The sequence below is a fragment of the Aphis gossypii genome, chromosome X, assembly GCF_020184175.1.
Source record: "Aphis gossypii isolate Hap1 chromosome X, ASM2018417v2, whole genome shotgun sequence".
In the NCBI taxonomy this organism is placed as follows: Eukaryota; Metazoa; Arthropoda; class Insecta; order Hemiptera; family Aphididae; genus Aphis; species Aphis gossypii.
In genome coordinates this window covers 35576655-35596582 of record NC_065533.1, presented here as the reverse complement: position 1 = coordinate 35596582, position 19928 = coordinate 35576655, and the positions used below count along the sequence as shown (strand labels likewise).

Here is a 19928-nt window from a genome sequence, read left to right as displayed (position 1 = left end):
TTTTTTTTTGTTCGTTCATTTATTTATACACATATACAGCATATAAATCAATATAAATTATATATAATAATAATGATAATAATAATAATAATAATAATAATATATGATAAACGGATTCGAAGAAGGGGACAAAAAGAAAATCGACATTCGGTTCTATACACGCGCAAACGTATTATCTAATAATATATAAACATATCAGACATCATATTATTATTATCTAGTGCTTAAGTAAGTACGGAATATAGAAATTAATTTCAGCGTTTATTTTAATATAATATAATGTATTAGTATATTATGATATTAAGTATTGTAATGCTTATTTTGTAATATAATAATTATAAATATAATGTTATTATTAGAATTTCACACAGTAAAATGTATATTGTTCGTATGTGTATACAGCACACTGTAATAATTACAACTTATGATATTTAATTTTATTATAATAATAAATAAATTGAAAGTTAATACGCGACAGTGTTAATTTTGGTCGTAACATCGAAAAATTAAAACGCATTAAAATATGAACGAGAGAAATGTTTAACCAGACGTGTTTTATTATGTTATATTGTATTATAATAATAGTTTATCATTTAATTAATACAACAAAATTCTTTTTTTTGTGTGTTTGTATGTATGTGTGTATTAGTGTGTGTGTGTATATTACTATGCGGAAAATATTATTCTTTCGGGCGATTTTTAGCTGCCGTTTGCAAGTCGTTATCCACTGCCTTCTGTTGGAATTATTTGTCGGTTCTTGGTTTTTTCTGCCTCACCTGTAATCACATATTGAAATATTTTAATCAGTAAAATTCACCTTATCCTTTTTATTCTTATTAATTAAATATGAAAAGAAATACCATAACTAATGGTTAATAGTTACAAATTCACATGTGCATGTTTTTCGTACAGTTACGAATTATATAAATTTAATTTAATTTTTTTTTTTTAACTCTAAATTGCATCGCGGCATCGCGCTAATGTTGAAAACAAACAACATACATAGTAGGTAATAGATTATTTTTTGGTTAGATACCGATCAATATATTTTGTAACTTGAAATCAGTTTTGTAATATATTTTAAAGTAACTGATCAGTGGCGCAAAGAGACAATTTTAGAGCACACGGAGTTAACAAAAGTATTACCACCCATTCATTTTCCTTTTTTTTTCGATAGTATTAAATACAATATATTTAATGTAACTCTTGTTACTACTCTAGATAACATTTATTTTTATACAGGGTGGTTTTTTTTTTTATCAAACAAAACTCATTATTTTAAAAAGTATAGATTTTTTTTCAAATTTTTAGATACAATATGTTTTTCTACAACTGTACAAAATTTTAATTTTTTTTACTCATATTCAATAATAAAAACTAGCAAAGTTTTATTTTCAAACAGCAACCTATACTAATAATTGTGTTAATAATTAATCTTGCTATCTAAGCTATTTTGTTAACGAATTTTCACGTTAAAATTGTTAACTTTTGTTGACCCATCAGCGAGTTATAGCTGCTCAAAGTTGGTCGGTTTTAGTAGATTTTTAGGTGTTATTCATCAGTACTAATTTGCACCGTCAGACTGGGATTTTTATTTATAAAATCCCGTAGCTAAATAGTAATGAATTCGATATCGTCGATCCCATGGTGTAGCTGAGAGTGGTGAAAATATGGAACAGTTCTACAATTCTAAAACAATATGGATCTTATTTTTTTTAAAAAAATCAACCTGTATAGTATATAATAGGTATAATTATTGCAGTAATATATATTTATATTAAGTTTTTATTAGTTATTTACCTACTCTCTGCAAGAGCACATACAGTCATATTACTGATAATCCGCCTGGGGGCCCATTGTAGATAATTGGTTACTATTTTTGTTGTTATTTTTTTAAAAGATGTAGGGATCTATATTTAATTTCACATGTCTAATTATTTTCATAAGTCAATAGTTATATAATATCAATATCGTTTTTTGTTGTGATTTAAAAATAATCAGGAATACACGTCGATATGAAAATTAGTTTTTTTTCCTAAATATCCAAATAACGATTGCTTTTTGATAATATAAGGTTTAAACAGAACCTTATTTTAATCACATATGTGTTATTTAATAAACTGATCTAGATATTTATTTTTTTTGTATTCAATCTTCACCTTTCATAATATTATAAATATTATGCGTATTTACATATGATTTTATAGTAGGTACCTATGTATTTTATTTATGTACCAAGTATAATCTAACTATATAATAGAACAGTTATTATTATTATTGCATATATTGTTATATTTTGTAACTAATGTCTTAATAAGTTTCAATGTTAATAGTTTTAAATTTTAGTCATTACATCCATAATACATTTTTCTCTTGAATCTATCATAGAAATAAATACCTATATATACCAGAGTTATTATATTCTTGAAACAATAAACATTTATAATTAAGTAAGGACCTAAGTAAGTAGGATCTTAAGGACCTTTTGACTTGCCTATCCCCGAAAACATATAACACCGTTGGCGTGACTACGAATATGTATGAAGTCAATTGGGACTCAGGGACATCACTAGAGCGAGCTCTATACTATACTGTGTAAACTTTGCGCTCGTTGTACTTTACCAGAAAATATCAGAAACTAATAAGAATAAATAAATGAAGAATGGCCGAGAAGAAACATCCGTATAACTTAATATTGACTCGGAGACATAAAACACCGCATATGACTATATATAGGTGATTACGGAGTGCAGTTATACTGTGTATGAATACGTGCATAATACATAATATACATATTATATAAATATTAATATATACATATATATTTGTGCGCTTCTATATTGTATGTATATAGTAGAAATGTGCCTACAGTTATTGGTTTTTGACATAAGTCGGTCGCCAGGCTAATGTTTTTGAACGGCTGTGCCGTTTCTTCAGATAACTGTGCAAATAAATACTTTGAGCGCTCTCGAACAAACAAGCAAAAGTCTAAACACACAATATATGCATACCAATATACATATATATATATATAGGGTGTTAGTAAACAATCATCATCTTGAAAAGTATTAAAGTTTTGGAAAACATTATTTACATAATTTGAAGTTATTAAAAAACAACAGTTTTAAAAAGAATTATATTTTTATTACTTTTCGTCGTTTTTATTTTTATAGTATTTTAATGTTTTTGAATGACAATTAGTAACAACATACATACTCGTAATGTGTGATTCCGTGTTCTGAAACAGTATATTTGTTTTGTTGAGAATTTTTATGCATAACAATCGAATTTTGAATGGGTATATTTAAATGGTTTTAAGTAAATAATAGGTATTTATGACGATTGGAATAGTGGGCATAAGTGGCTTAATTTTGTGGGGTACTTACCTCTATGCCAATCTCATACTACTAATATAAAATTTAATAATGTATAATTAATTATTGATTAACCCCTCATTAAAAATTTAATTTTTATTAAAATTCTGGAAAAAAAATTCTGCTCAAGAGTATGTAAATTTAAAATGTATGACGTCATTCGCATTCAAGCAAATAACTTAAAAAATATTATGATAATAACAAATAGTAAAAATATTATTTTTTAAAAGTCGTCCTATAATATATTAATTTCTTGAAGCGGTACCTAATGCTTTTTGAAATATTTATTAATCAGTATTTACTTTTAAAAGAATCGATTTTTGATGGGTATAATATATCGTATATATCTATAGCCAATATCTATTTTCTTATATCTTGAAATATAAAGTGTCCTTGTGGACGAATGGAGGTGATTTACACAGAGTGTGCCGTGGAGGCGAGTAGAGGATATAATATTTGTTAGCGTTTAGCCAAAAGTTTTCACGGAATTATTGTGAAGCTGCTTGGTGCAAGGCCGTTGCGTTAGTTTTATTTTGTTTTTAATCATTTCTTAATCGTATCAAAAGTTTTAAGCCCACTAATGACAAAATCGCTATAAGGAGGCCGCGATATACCACTAGACGAATAATTGTTCATTATTCCTTTTTCTCAGGATTTCTTGTAAACAAGGGGTAAAGTTGTTGTTAACAATTTTACTTTTAGCGGACCGAATGGTCCCGAGCAAATGGAATATAGTTTGACGGAGACAAAGTGCGTTTATACTTTACACCCGCTAACTGGAACTAAACTTATTTCAAACAAAAATATAATTCAAAATACAAGCAAATACTTTTGACAGACGCTTTTTAAGTATACAGCGAAAAATATCATTCTGGCTTCAAAGATTTCAAAAACGGAATTCAATTTCATTTTATAACTCTGTATTATTGTATTAATAAAAAAATATAATATTGCCAATCTTTCATAGGTATATGAAATATAATATAACGAGCTACAATATCGATAAGAAAATGTGTAGGTAAATAGGCAATAACTTTTTTCAATAAATACCTAGAACAATAATAGTAAGTTAGCACTATTGCTTATAAATTAAGTATTTATATTAAACGTCAGTACTCAGTTAAACTTGTAAAAATCATCTTGTAGATAGACATGTTAAAACTAATATCGCTTGCAGTAAATATGAAATAAATAAATTCTCGATCTTGAGTAGATAATAATTATTTAGGTAATGTAACAATTTCGATAACTCGAAAAATATGTAAGTCAAATTAATTTTTACCTCCTTTGAAATTTGTGTTATCGAGACTCGACTGGATTTATTTTTATTGAGAAACGTCATATGCGCATATTTTATATCAGTCTAATTAATACGCATAGTGGCGTAGCCAAAGGGAGGGAGGCTAAAGACAAAGGGGCTATAACTCCCCATTGGGCATATATTTTTTAAATTGTTTTAAAATATTTAAATTTAAATATGGAAATTGTCTTACAAATTTTAATTATTAAACTAATATATTTCTTATTATTAATTGTATAATAGAATATTTGAGGTAAAAAGTATTATTAAAAGTGTTAATTAATATTTTTGTTGTTTCTGATTTTCAATAACTCGAGTTTAAAGTGTTTAATTCTCCCCATAAAAAATCCTGGTTTAGCCTCTGAATATATCATTCTAAAATATATATTCAGAAGTTTGTGTATTTATCTTAAATGTTAGAGTAAAATAATCTATTATCAAATGTTATGGTAAGAACATTAGGTATTTGTAATATATTGTCGGTTTTTACAATAATTTAATTTTTAAGTGAATTACGAGCATTATTAAGTATTAATATTTTACATATTCTTAACGACAATAACATGCCTTACTTCCACACAAATTGTGTATACTGTATAGTATTTATAATATATTTTCTATACATATGCGTATGTAGAGTTGCCTGAACGGTGTATTAAAAGTAAACAATTATGTAAAATAATTTATGACGTGTCGTGCGACAGTATAATAATAATAATATTATTAATATTATGTACCTATATAAATAAATAATTTATTATCCGTCTATTTTTGGTGAATACATAACAATGTTTTGGTAATTTTGTATACATTTTTTAACGTCTCGAGAATCGAGTGACTTCGATAAAACGTGTTAAAATCGTTCATATTTTGATAAATCGATAGTGAGATGAAATCGGACAATAGTTGATGCTAACGAGTTCAATGAGTAATATAACTTGGTACTATAATATTATAATATAGCCAACTAGAGTTTGGCTTGGGACTTTAAATCTTTAAAGTATTAGAAAAGTTGGTATGCATATTTTTAGTTTCGTTGACCAGATTAATAATATGTACCTTTTACTAACTTTTATCAGCTAATAAATGAATAATTAATCGTCTCCCCTTCACCAAAACTCGGGAAAGTAGCTTAAATAGTCTAATAGAATAGAGTATTGCCGTCCTTAAACAAAACAAAAAAAAAATCCCCATACTTATACCTACTAATTAACTTATGATTTTATCGACATAGACTGAGTTAGTAATTGTTTGAAAATGCCAATAACATAGGGGGTAATAATTAAAAAAAAAAAATTATAATATATTATTATATTATTATTATATTATATATATATATTAGTAAAACTTATAAATCTATTATATTTTGAATTTTTGTTCTGTTTAATTCAGTGGCGTCATTTCAGTTTTCAATAGGGGGAGGGGGTACAAAGGTTTTTACCTGCCTAAATAAGTAAAAAAAAACTTTCAAAAACAAAATTATACTTAGTTAAAAAAAAAATATCTAGAAAATTGAAATTAATATTATATTTAAAACATTGTGTTTATGGCGGAGAGGGGTTGGCTGAGTAGGTTTAGGCACTTTTAGCTTTCTGAAATTGTTAAGAACATAAAAAAGTGTTTTTATAACATTATTAACCTAATTATTTTTAAAATTATAATAGTAATTTAGGTTTATGTTACAAACATAAATTTATTGTAGGCATAAAAAAGTATTTACAAATTAAGTTTTAAATAATATATTTCATTATTTCGACTATTTTGAAACTACACACTTTCAGAATAATTATTTAGGTACACATTTATTACTAATTGATTACATATTTTCTTAAATTGTTAATAATATAATTTATATAGCTGCATAAAATGTGCACTTGGCACTGATCACACAATTTACATAAATTAATATTAAAATGGTTGTAACGTTTTAGTAATTCATTTATTTTTTATTTTATTTCCAAAATCTATTTCTAGTTTCTACCCTATAATTGAGATATAAAATAGATAGATATATGTATTTAGATCAAAACTTCAAAGAGTAATTTAAAATTATTAAAATTTATATAGTACTTACAAAATGTACTAACCATATTTTTAAAAAAATATTCAACCAAACAATGTAAATATTAAATTTAATAAAGTATGGTTTAGTATCATACTATTGTGTTATTTCATAGATTTTTTTAATTTTGTTATAAACTCAAAATTAGCTCTTATGTAAAGGTGTAAAACAATCGAGAAAAAAGGCCAGCAAAGTTAAGACAAAGGTTGACCTTATAAATAGTATTTTTAGAAATGTAGATGTGTCTCTAAAGTTATCCGTGTGTTATTGATGGCTGATGTGTAGATACTGGAGTAAGCGAATCGAATTAGTCCTTAAAAAGTTACGAAAATACAATTAAGTTATAGAATCCATATTTACTCAACGAGTGATGAAGAAAGGTATGTTTTATAAGTTTGTGGGTGTGGGTGTGGGAACTACATAGAACAGAATACAATATTTGAGATAAATTAAAAAAAAATATATATATATATATATCGTGCTCGATACGATAAAATAACGAAATAATAAAGTATAGATCGCTGGAAATTACAAAAAAAAAAAAAATCACCCCTAGGTATCACTCGTCTGAACTGGACGAATTGTCTTGGCCATCTGCTGACGTTCATAAACCGTCATCATAGTTGGTATTACTTTACATTATAAGATAGTGACAGTCATCGATGACCAAGACAAACATTAACTAGACGGGTTATTATATAATATGTGTGACGTGCAGTCGTCGGGCTTTAATGCGCGTTCATTCGACTATATTAGAGAGGATCGAGAGCGTAAGTGGAATCGCCACGAAGTCACTCTACGAGGGTGATACCTTGGGAAACACTGTGCATACAACTTTAATTACTGTGCACGACGACCTATAGTTATGTACATGATTGGGATTTTATAGCACTTAAAATTACGACCTAAATATTGCTAAATATGTGATAGTTATAAAATGCAATAAAAAAAAAAATATGCAAAAAAGGAAATCTTACAGTAGAAATCGACAAAAAAAACCCAACAAAATCAGCAGATAACAAAAATTAGAACCGAATAATTAATACGAAATAATATCGTAATATTATAATATTATACCTATATATTATCGCTGTAATTGTACGGCGTTGCATCAGCGTAATCGGTCTATTTACTTAATCTATATGTACCTACAATATTTACTATTTACTTGATAATTCGATTACTTGGAAATCTAAGCACACGTTTTGCTCGAATATAATTTCATAAAATAAGATCGATTTTGAATCGAAAACGGGTAAAAATGAAAAAAATCTCAAAAACTCCAAAAAAAAAAAAAAAAAAAATACTAAAAATTAAAAAACACAAAATATGCAAAAAATAAAGCAAAATTAAATTTTTAATTTGAGTTCTCTGTATCGCGATACACATTAATTTTAGCTTACTCTGATATTTTTTTAAGCATTTCACAAGAAAAATATGCAAATGCTATAAAATCCCAACCCTGCAGGTCATGTACATTGTATACACATTCAAATATCATATAAACGCATCTGCTCACCGGGTCGTAGATGACGACGCGCGGCGGACGATCGCTCTCGATGACGGCCACGTACGTGCCGTTTACACGTCCGTCGTCCGGTCTGCCGTCCAACCGCTTGAACTCGTACCGGGACATGTGACCGGTGACCGTCCTGAGCAGAGGCTGTCTAGGCGGGGGCGGCGGCGGTGCAGCGGTCGGTTCTTCGATCTGTTCGATCTCGTCGTCGGTCTGGTCGTCGTAATCGTAATCGTTGCCGTCGTCGTCGCCGTCGTAGTCCTCTCCTCCAGCTCCGATCCCTCGAGCCCTGGCCGCCGCCTTGATGTCTTGCACCGCTTTCATGATCCAATCGCCCGACGGCCACGACGAGGACGACGCGGTCGGCGGCGGTTGGTGTTCGTAGCCCATCTGCACTGCTACCGTGGCCGCGATGATCTTCGGGGGCGCCGCAGGTGTCGGGGTGGTGACCGGCCGAGGCGGCGGCGGTGGCGTTGGCGGCGGCACCGGTGTCGAAGTGACCGACGCGGACTGGACGACAGCAGCAGCAGCCGAAGCGGTCGCCGTGCCCGACTCGTCCCGGCCAAGCATACCTGCGGAAGACGTGACGAGAGTGTTATTATTATATGTTATTATTGTTTAGAAGGAGCACGACAAAACGCCAACAACGAGCAGACGGAAATTCTTTGAATTTCGACTTTGTTGTGGACGGGGGTTTATTTTGGAAAATCGGATCTATATAGTCGATACTTCGCCAGACTAAAAGTATTTGAAAGGAGAATCTTACGGAAAATCTACGGCCCATGCTTTGACACAAACACAAGTGAATGGCGTAAACGTCATAATAAAGAACTCGAAAAGCTGTTCCAGAGACCGAACATCGCGAATGAAATCAAGAAAAGAAGATTAACCTGGGCTGGACATGCATGGCGGAGAGTAGGATCCATAGTCAGAACAACAATCGAAGAGAACCCGGTCGGTAAGAGACCCTTAGGAAGACCACGCTTACGCTGGGAAGACTGTGTAAAAAGAGACGTGGAAAACATTGAACCAGAGATACCATGGAGAGTAGTGGCAGAAAACAGAGATAGATGGAGAGAAATTTGTTTGGCGGTATGGTCTCAATGACCCAAAACCAAAAAAAAAAAAAAAAAAATAGTCGATACTTCGCGGGAGGTCGCGAATATTATCAGTAGCTATACCTACTTTTCAAAATATAGTTTTACAATTTTTATACACAACCAGTAGGTATTTGATAAAATCGATTTTATTTTTTTTTTTGGTCTAACAACTCGTAAACGAATAATTTAAGATATTTGAAATTTTCACCACGTGCTAAGTATTATCATTATTATTATATGTTATAATTTTTTCAGTATTTTGATTCTTGCAGAACTATTTTCGATTTTTATAGTTTAAAACTGCGATGATACAAGGTTCCAAATTTGAACTATATAAGAAATTTAAATGAAGAATAACGATTAGATATATTTATCGTATTATAATTTTAAAATATTATTATTTGAGTGTTCTATACATTTTTAACGCATATATTATATTATATAATAAAGTAATGTCGAGTTTTTGAATTTGTAAGTGAATAAATTTAAATTTACATTTAAATTTGACTAAATTATCATAATTAGCTTAGTAATAATTGTCGAGTAAGGCACACATTTCAATCATAAATAAAAACTAAATTAATTCAGAATGATTAAGGTATAACTGTATAAACTGTACAAATGTTTTATATGCCATTAAACATTTAAAAGGAATTCATAATATATTCTATAGTTATATATTTCCTTATTCCATATTTAAACACATTTAAAATCTAGTTTTAAAGTTATTTTAAGTTATGTCCTTTAAGAATAAGTATCATTCATAAATTATATTATTTAGTTTATATGTCAAAATGTGCCAGTAAAACTTAAAAAATTTAAATTAAAAATTAAAACAAAGTGTCAACGATAAGCATTGTAACTCAAGCTTGTCAAACATTTCTGTTGAGAAATGTATAATTATAACAAGTTAACTTTATACTGTTAGATGTTGGCTACGAAGGTTTGACTTTAAAATTCTTGTGTCTTAATATAATTGATATCTGACATCTGTCAACAGTTCTAAAATCGCATTGGTGGATTTTAAAACTCTAAATAATATTACGTTATAATTTTGTCTACATAAAAATGATATTAAAATATAATGTTGAATGAAATAGTTTTTTTTTTGTAATTCCTAATTTATTGATTTTGAAAATGCTTTCAGTTTTCCTAAAAATGATCACGATGAAACTTTTAATGTTTTATTTAAAATTGTGTTTTTTAGAATTATTTTTTGCTATATAGTTAAATGTATTTTTTATATTGATAAAATTCATTTTTATGGGTTGTATTCACAATTTATCAAATCAACGATTACACTTGTTTTATTGAACTGTGACAACAGTCAAGGTAAAAGACTGACCAGAGATATAATGGATAGGCCATCCCTATACTAAACACCCATGGGGCAGCATTTCTGAAGTTTCGGTATATGTCCCATCTATACCATTGTTACCAGTATTAATCAACGGGTAAATGTATTACCCCATAGCTTATCATTTGAGAACGCATGGAGAAGGCTGATGGCCTATCCATTATATATTATCTATGACTAAAATAGACATTTTTTTGTGAGTTTGAAGTGTTACACGTTATCTATTATATACAATTTTAGTTGTTTAAAAATGTTTTAAAAAAGTAATTTAAGTACACTTCAAAATATTTTGGCAGCTTATCCTGAATATTATTATATAGATTTATTTATGCATTTAATAGCATATTAATTCTTGTAATGATGACGTAGGTACATTTTACCGGGCATTTAAAACATTTAAAGTATAAAATTAATTTCTACAGAGTGGAAAGTTAATGTTAAATAGTTTATTACGAAGACGGGACATTATTTTATCGTAATAATATTATTATGTGCGCAATATAAAATTGTCCGTTGACAAGACAAAAAGTAAAACGAGTACGGCTTAGATGTTACTTTTAATCTATACGTCTGATTATAATAAATTATTTCGACTGTAGATAATGTGTTATTGTACCATCATTATAACGGCGGTCTATGCTATCTGCTAATTATTAGTTTACTCATACGCACACACAAATACATAATACGTGTATACACACAATGTTGACATTTCTAACGAATGTATGGTATATATTGTGATTTCTGACATAATAATCGTAATTAGCGTGTTATCGTCACAATACTATAATATATAATATTATTAACATTACGGTTGTCTCCGACGGGACAATGTTGTCTTTCCAACAATATAATTATCATTGTTTAAAGATCGACGGACGACCAATATAATAATATAACACTATCAATATTCATCGAAATCACATATTATATTATACTCGCGCACGTTGTTGACTAATATCATAATTCATAATATTATACCAGCGGTTCTCAAACTGTTTTTTGTTTGCGGAGTCCTTAAGTCGCCACAAAAAGCCTACAGAGCCTCGATTCCCGAATATCATAACTGTCGATTTCGAACCGGAAATCATTTGATTTTTAACTTCTCGTAGTCTCTATACGTAATATGCGTACAAGAACGATTTTATGCGATTTGATTTGAACGGTTTACAGAGAAATTTACGACGTGTACCTACTATGTGACGTAATTTGGCAAGCACCGTAAATTACAACTATTAGAGAAAACTCGATTACACGAAACCGACTGTGGATAATCGTTAAACGATGGTATATAATATTATACATCTTTTGTAGGAATCAAAAGTGACGACAATTTTGTCGTACCTATTCGCGTGTATAATATATATAATTGCCCGTGCGTCTCAATCGTATTGGAGCTATAACAGTGGGTAGATCGTCCGATTTCTGTTAGCTACGATCTCAACTGGACTATACATAATATATACTGCCGTTGTTTATCCGTCACCATGCCGTGCAGTTTGCGAACAATCATCGTTCGTGTGAATTTCAAGTACAACAATCAGATCTGCGCCACCGTGTACGTAAAAATATTCGTGTACAGGTTCTCGTTGTGAATCACAAGCGCAAAGTACACCAGATGAATATTTTAGACGTAATTTAATGAATCCGCAATGAATCTACCTCGAACCCGGTAAGAAACTCACGATTTTTTTAGTATTAAAAAAGAAAAATGTCATTAGGTACCTATAGCGATGTCAATTTTACGCAGTATAATATACCTATATATATATAACTTATATATATATATATATTATTGATGCATTTGTACGATAAATACATCTTAGAACAATGTAAAATAATATAATATTTTATCGCATTAAACGAAGCCATTCTGTCGTATTTATAGAGTGAGATCAGTGTATTATATTTTTAGTCGGTTCGTAAATCATTTTTTAGTTACAAATTAGGATATGTTGAATTATAGGTTAATAGTAAAATCAACTAATGAATTTTTTTATTTTAATACTATTAAATAATAATAATTAAACATATCCTAATTTGTAATACCTACATATAGAATTAAAATTAATATGGTGATTAAATAATTGAAATTTAAATATTTTTTACATTTTTTTTTTAATTCATTAACTTTTCGTGTACCAAATATGTCAGTCGTTAATTATATAATATGTGCAAATTAATGAATTATATTTTTATTAATTACAAAAACTTGGTAAATCAATAATTTTACACTAATATTACATTGGAATGTTGTAACGACGTTGTTGATAGTCTTAAAAATGATATAAATAAGTGTTAAATTCTTAAAAAAGCATACAGGTTATATACATAAAAAAATTTTAGAAGTATTTTGTATTTTAGACCAAATAAAATTATAGTACAACTTATTTGTATATTAATTTCGTTCCAGTTCGATAGTGTTTATCATTTATAATTGTTAAAAAAAAAATCGTGCTATTTCATTGGTTGAAAAGTCAGTATAAATTATTTTATTTAATAGGATTGCAAAATACGAATGATAATAGCTCTATATATAAAAAAAAAATTATTCACTGAAAACAAGATGATGCCTACGTCGTCAGACGAACAAACAGAACGACGGACGACGAACGCAATCGGTGTCATAAGAAAACCGCACGAGAGAGTAATCTGAATCATGTAAGGCGGATTTATTAGTGATTAATATGACGAAATAATATATAAATGCAAAATGTCAATGAATTATTAATAATAATAACAATAATTATAAATTATGAGTGTGCGTATTTTTTTTCTCTCCCACCACCCTCAAATATATCTGTTACAGTGAAACAAAACGTTATTAAACAAAGATAACGACGACAACGACGAAAACAAAATTAATGCCATCTGACGCATCCGGAATTCTAATTATACGTTTATATAAAATAAAAAAGAAAACTGAGATTTGATGCAAATTATCGGTATGTGTCAATTTTTTCATTATTGGTGTTGAATTGGCTAGAATTTTCTCCTGCACCAGATCTGATTAATTATAATTATGCATCTTTAAATAGAAAGCGACTGAGAATAAAACGTCAAATATTTTTCTGTATTTATTTTAAATGGATTTTCCATATTATAATTTTTAACTTAAAGAATAATTTCGAAACATAATCATCTTTGAGACAACGTTTCATAAGCCATAGATAAGCAAACGGTAGCAAGTGACAGCGGTACGCATGGAATAGTTACTGCAGCTTAAAATAACTGTTAAGCATTATACTCGTAGTATATTAACTGTCTGATTTTCAATCATATTTTTCATGTCATCAATTTAAAAGTAAAGTTTTATAACTTTTTTTTTCTTTTTAACTTAATTTAATATTTACAATGAGAATATATTATGTAGTTATAAATTTATAATATGTAAACATGTACATTTAAAAAAAGTAGTCAACTAATGGTAACAATTTAAATCAATAAGTTAAGATTTAATTTTTTTTTAAATTTAAATTGTTTTAAAAACATTCCATAAACTTCATATTTTATCTGAAAAGTTAACAAATATTTAGTAGTGGCGTATAAAATGAATTATGTTTGTATCTAAATAAAAATAATTTATTGATAGCCACTTGATCGTTAATAATAAATTTTTTTTTTAAATTCTTTTTTATTTTTTATTTAATATAGTTTTATTGATTATTGGACCTCTATACGAATTATCTCAGTAAAACCTAATATTATGTATTTCCAAGCAATACACTTTTTTTTCTGAGGTTCGTTGGGGTAAGCTAAGGCCAACAAGATAAAAGCATCTAAAGATTGAAATATTGTACATCAGCGGTAAACTAAGGTTGTTGAGTTTTTTAGTTTTGAAAAAAAAAATATATCTTCATACATTTTTTTTTTAAATTAACTATTTAATTAAAAACAAAATAAATATTTAGTGTTCAATAATATTTTTTATGTATACCTAAAACGATGTTGATGATAAAATTATAGTGATGTACTGATGTTGATAAATGATAGAACAAATTCACAATATACAAATTACACATTATTCCAGATTTTATCAAAAACTCATATTATGTGTAGTTTGTTAAATCTAAAGTTACATTTCAATTTATATTTTTATTCTAAAATCATTAACTCTCTGTCCATCTATAAAACAATTTATTATCTTTACTTTTTTGTATTATCCTCTGATTATGTAATTTGATTATGGTAATTTTAAACGTTAAGAAAAAAAAAGTTGACAAGGTTTAAGGTTATACGTTGGAAACGCAACAACCTTATGCAGATGAGTGCCATACGTAAGTTTGGTTCGTGGAAAACGCCACTTTTCTCTACAGAGTTCGACGAACGTAAAAATGCTTCACTGGTGATAACAGCCTGCCTCGTTCCACAAATTTATAATTATGCGTAAAAATATCCTGAACATATTGAAATAAGTAAATTGTAGATTATATTAGTGTCCTTAATTGTTTGAATACAAGTAATAACTACGAAATATAATACTTTAAAATAAGCAACATAAATAGGTATGTATTATGTCTTAACCAATAGAGCGGAATAATACAATTATTGTTTACGTTTGATTACGTGGATTTAAGGGAGGGAGCTTTTGATGGGTGCTCGAACACCCATTGCCGCTTCTGTCAAAATAAAAAAAGTACAAAATTATTAGTTTATAAAAAAATAATTGAAATTTTTCGCTTTATTCCACAGTCAGTTTTATTATTATTGCGTATTTATCATTTATACATAAATTATATTTTCTTGAAAGTAATGGTACTTTTATTTTATGTAGTATACATTTTTAAAATTCTCGTTAAAATTGATTATGTTTTATAATTTTTAAGAGTTGTATGAGTAATTTCGTTAAAAGACGAAAGTATAAGGTCATTTTAATAAATGAAATTTAAATTTGGTTGAACATTTTTTTTCTTTTTCTTCTACTTATTATTTATATTTTATTAAATTATTATTCATTTATAACATAAACTCAATTAAGTTGTTATTTAACGAATGACCATCAATAAATATATACATATTATAATATTTTAATATAATGTCTATGTGTACTGTGTAGTGCCTATTGAAATTATAGCTAAATGTTGAAAATTTAAAGTAGGCTAAGTAAGCGAGTCAATAAAATGTGTCGGTTATTACTTGTTAGGTTCAAAAGAGATTTAATTATATACGTATTAAGGTATTCAAATTCAATACTCTTTATTGGCATACCCTTTTTATCATTTTTAGATCCACGCCTGCTTACGTTGAAATAAATATAATATTCGTATAACATTGTATTAAAATTCCGTAAAGCGGTGGATGTAATATCATTCCTGTACAATAGAATAGATGCATTAAATCTCTTTACTTATAATTGGATCATACCAGCTTAAAATCCCTCTTCATCATTAGGATCTCTCGCTTTTCCACATCCTATCTCATAACTCTAGTTTTACAAAAAACTCATCCCTAACAGCCGTGTCCTTGTGAAATAATTATTATCCTGATTTAGATTTCTTTCGCTGGATCGAATAAATATTATAAAATATGTAGCATAGCAAGTTCTGAAACACTTTATTGTTTTATATAATCTTGCCATTGAGTTGTCTGTTATCCTTATCACTATATTCATTAGTTAATTATAACCTTTTTTTAGTTACCTTTTTTTTGGTTTGATATTCGTTTTTATATTTATTTTATTTTATTTATTAATTTGTTGAATTTAATTTAAATGTATCATCTGTCTTAATAAATTAGGCTTTTGCCCGTTTTACCTTACACATAATATATTATTTTTGTTATACTTTTGACGAGTAATTCTTGTTGTAAAGTTAAGTTTTTTTTTAATATGTTTAATTAACAAGTTAATTAGAAAGAGAAAAGTAATTTAACTTGGTTAAAAATTATTTACTTTTTTTTTTAAAATTAAATTTAGAATTAGATATACCTTTTTTTTAAGTAGTATAATAATACAAAAAAAAAATGTGTATAAATCAAAATTTATTATTGTATTATTACAATTCAATACTTTCAAATCAATGATGAAATCCTACAAAATAACTATTATTTTATATAAATATTTTTTTTTCATCTAATAATCTACGAAAATTCTGTTATAGTGTTACTGTTTCCGAAATAATGGTAAACATTTTAATTTTTTTTTTATTTGTAATCAAACTCATTATTAGAAATTAGCATGTTATAATTAATTATACACTAAATTTTAATATTAAAAATTAAATATTAAGTTATCGTTTTATTTTACCATTTATATCTATTATATAAATATCAGAAGTAAAATAATATGGCTATTAACTGAACTTTAAAATATAAAAATAATTTTTACAAAACAAAATAAGTTTTAAATATATAAGCTTTAAATTAGAAATAAAATTAATCAACTCATAAGTTACTGTATTTTATGGAAAAAAAATTAATTCGTTAAACGTTAGTACGTTAGATATTACTTAACATCATTATTAGACATCACTAGATGTAATGTCCAACCTTGCGGCACAATATACATGGTTATTTATTTATTATAGTCGTTGGCAGACTAAACATGAAATCGATTGATGATATTCTGTAACACAAATCATTCATCGTTAGTCTTTTATTTTAAGGTTAGATATTTTTATTTATTTTTAATGTTAATAATAATTGTATACATCACAATGAAATAGTACTTATCACCTAGGGAGCCTATAGATATATACCTAAATCGACTATATATATTTGTTGTGTTATGAGTGCATTATGCAAATCTTGTTACACTGTAAATCCTGTTATATTATGCAGAATACCCAAATACAAAAAGCAAATTTTCGTAGGAATTCTCATTTTCTTCAAGCTTATAAATTCTAACCAAATAATGTACTGCAAAAAAGAACATATTTCATACTTATAATGTTAAACTTTTGATTTGTATAAATGACAGAAGATACTCACAGACACTTAGGTACATATTTTTATGTTACTTTATACCTTCTCTGGTGTATTATAGGCATATGTATTATTCTTAATTATCAAAATACATATACCACAACAACTATCATTAATTCTCAAATGTACAATAAAAAAAATTACATGCTTGCCAAAAAATTGTTATTCAATAAAAATGTTACAAGTTAAAAAAAATTGTAATTTTACAGTCGTGGCATTAAAAGTAGATACTGAAAAGTCCAAAATGATTTTAAATTATTAAGGTTGAATTTATAGTTAAAATTTAAGATCAATAATTTATTTTATTTTTTTTAAATAATGAGTACAGATAATTTTTTTTTAATACTACGCTTATAGTTTATTTAATTGTATTTTTTCCACTATCGAATTACGTACGTAGAACCTTAATATTTGTATTTTATATTTTTGGAGGTTTTTAAATAACTATCTGTTGTTAAGATTGCAATAATGTAGCTCTATCGTCATACATTTCTATGACATTTGTTTTGTTTTATCACATCTGTAGACGATAAGTACTATGAAATTATTTTATATAATTTTTTATTGGTTTCACGATGGTTAATTAAGTGTATTTACACTGTTTATCAAATGTACTATTATGTATTATAAAACCCATTTCTATGTAAGTACAAAGTAGTGTTATTATTATTATCATGTATCTTGATGTATACATAAAATATATTTTTTTGCGATTATTGGTGTTGTAATTTGGTTACTAAATACGTATTTATTTGTTTTATACATTTGTGAAAAACTCAAAAAATGAAGGCTGAAAATATATAGTATATATAAATGTACATATACGTGTAATGATGATGATTAATAATTAAAAACTATAATCTATAATTTTTTCTCATATGATAATATATTATTATCTTTTATAATATTTAAATTGAATACTGTACTCGGTGTTGCAGAATACTGATAAGTACCTACTTATAAATAATAAATAAGTAATAATGTATCTGCGTATTTTTTATATTAATGACTAATATTACTTTATTTGATAAAACGAGATTGATTGTCTTACAAAGAAATTGTTCAAGATTTTTTCAATGACTTATTTAGGTTGTTTTTACATTTTAATGTAAACCGATGTTTCCGATGAATTGGATTTAAATTCATTAATTTTTAATTATTATTTGAACGTTTTTAATGTTAAAATCGTACAAAAGAATGGTTATAACACAAACACTAACACAATCATAAATTATTAAATCAATTAAATTCCATCAAATTCTTTATGCACATAAACTTAAATCAAAATATTGTAAATGACGCTATTTTTAATTAAATTATTTTGTCAAGTTAGTGGTACCGTCTATCCGTCTATGTACGATAACACTTGATAGCAGACTGTGTGTATGATCGGTAAAACGCTAACCTGTTCACTGTTCAGTATAATAGCGATAATCAAACAAACATAACGGTTTAATTTAAAATTCTTTTCATATTTAGATCGTTATATAAAAAAAATCCAATTTACACTCGTGTTTAATCAACAATGTTCACAGACGTAAAAATAAATAAATGTTAACTAGAATTCAATTGTACATTTTAAACGAAGTCTGTTGCAAAAAAAAGTCAAAACAATATATAATATAACGATCTTGTTTCTATAAAACGTTATTGAATTTTGTATGTATCGACGACAACTTTATTACACCTACGCTCTACATTTCTATTGCGCTCTCTTGTGTCGAATGCAAATTTAGTAAAATTGCAAGAAATTAAACTAGATAGGTATCTATATTATTGTAATCATAATTTTAATAATTTTATTTACCTATGTATGATGTACATTGTGCTTGTTATTAGCGAGTTGATCCTTAATCGTACCCACCTCCAATTGAAAAATTCCACTTTCAAAATTAACTATTCAATAAGCCGTTGAATCATATATTGGTGAACCTACGTCCTACACTCAACAATAGCGACTGGAAAAGATAATAATATTGTTAGCATGAGTGAAAACTATCGATCCGTATTCTCGTAAATGATGTCAACTCATAAAATAATGATTGTGTACAATATTTACTCAGAATATTTTGTTTGATAAAATATTGATAGACACATGATAATACAATTTGAATAATTCAAAATGTACAAGATTTTCTTTGGACAGCCGATAATCAAAAATTACCTTCAAAATGTTTTCAATTTTAATCGATACAAACTAGTGAATATTAAACCAGTTGCTGACTAAATTGATTTCGTTATAATTTAAAAAAAATAGGCGCAGAAACTTAAAATGTTCATCAAGTTTATACAATTTTA

At 27.4% G+C, this 19928-nt stretch overlaps 1 protein-coding gene and 1 long non-coding RNA gene across 2 annotated transcripts in view; one reads left to right on the top strand and one right to left on the bottom strand.

The window, feature by feature from the left end:
* Positions 1–19928, bottom strand: part of LOC114129703 (uncharacterized) — a 380263-nt gene continuing 360335 nt past the window's right edge. The window contains exons 6-7 of the mRNA XM_027994507.2: positions 8256–8824; positions 1–776 (exon numbers count right to left, since the gene is read on the bottom strand). Of these exons, the coding sequence (XP_027850308.1) occupies positions 744–776; positions 8256–8824 (602 nt within the window). The 3' untranslated portion in view covers positions 1–743. The remainder of the gene's footprint in view (positions 777–8255; positions 8825–19928) is intronic.
* Positions 11979–13465, top strand: LOC126552855 (uncharacterized). The gene is made up of 2 exons (XR_007606322.1): positions 11979–12381; positions 13213–13465. It is a non-coding gene; the product is annotated as an uncharacterized LOC126552855 (long non-coding RNA).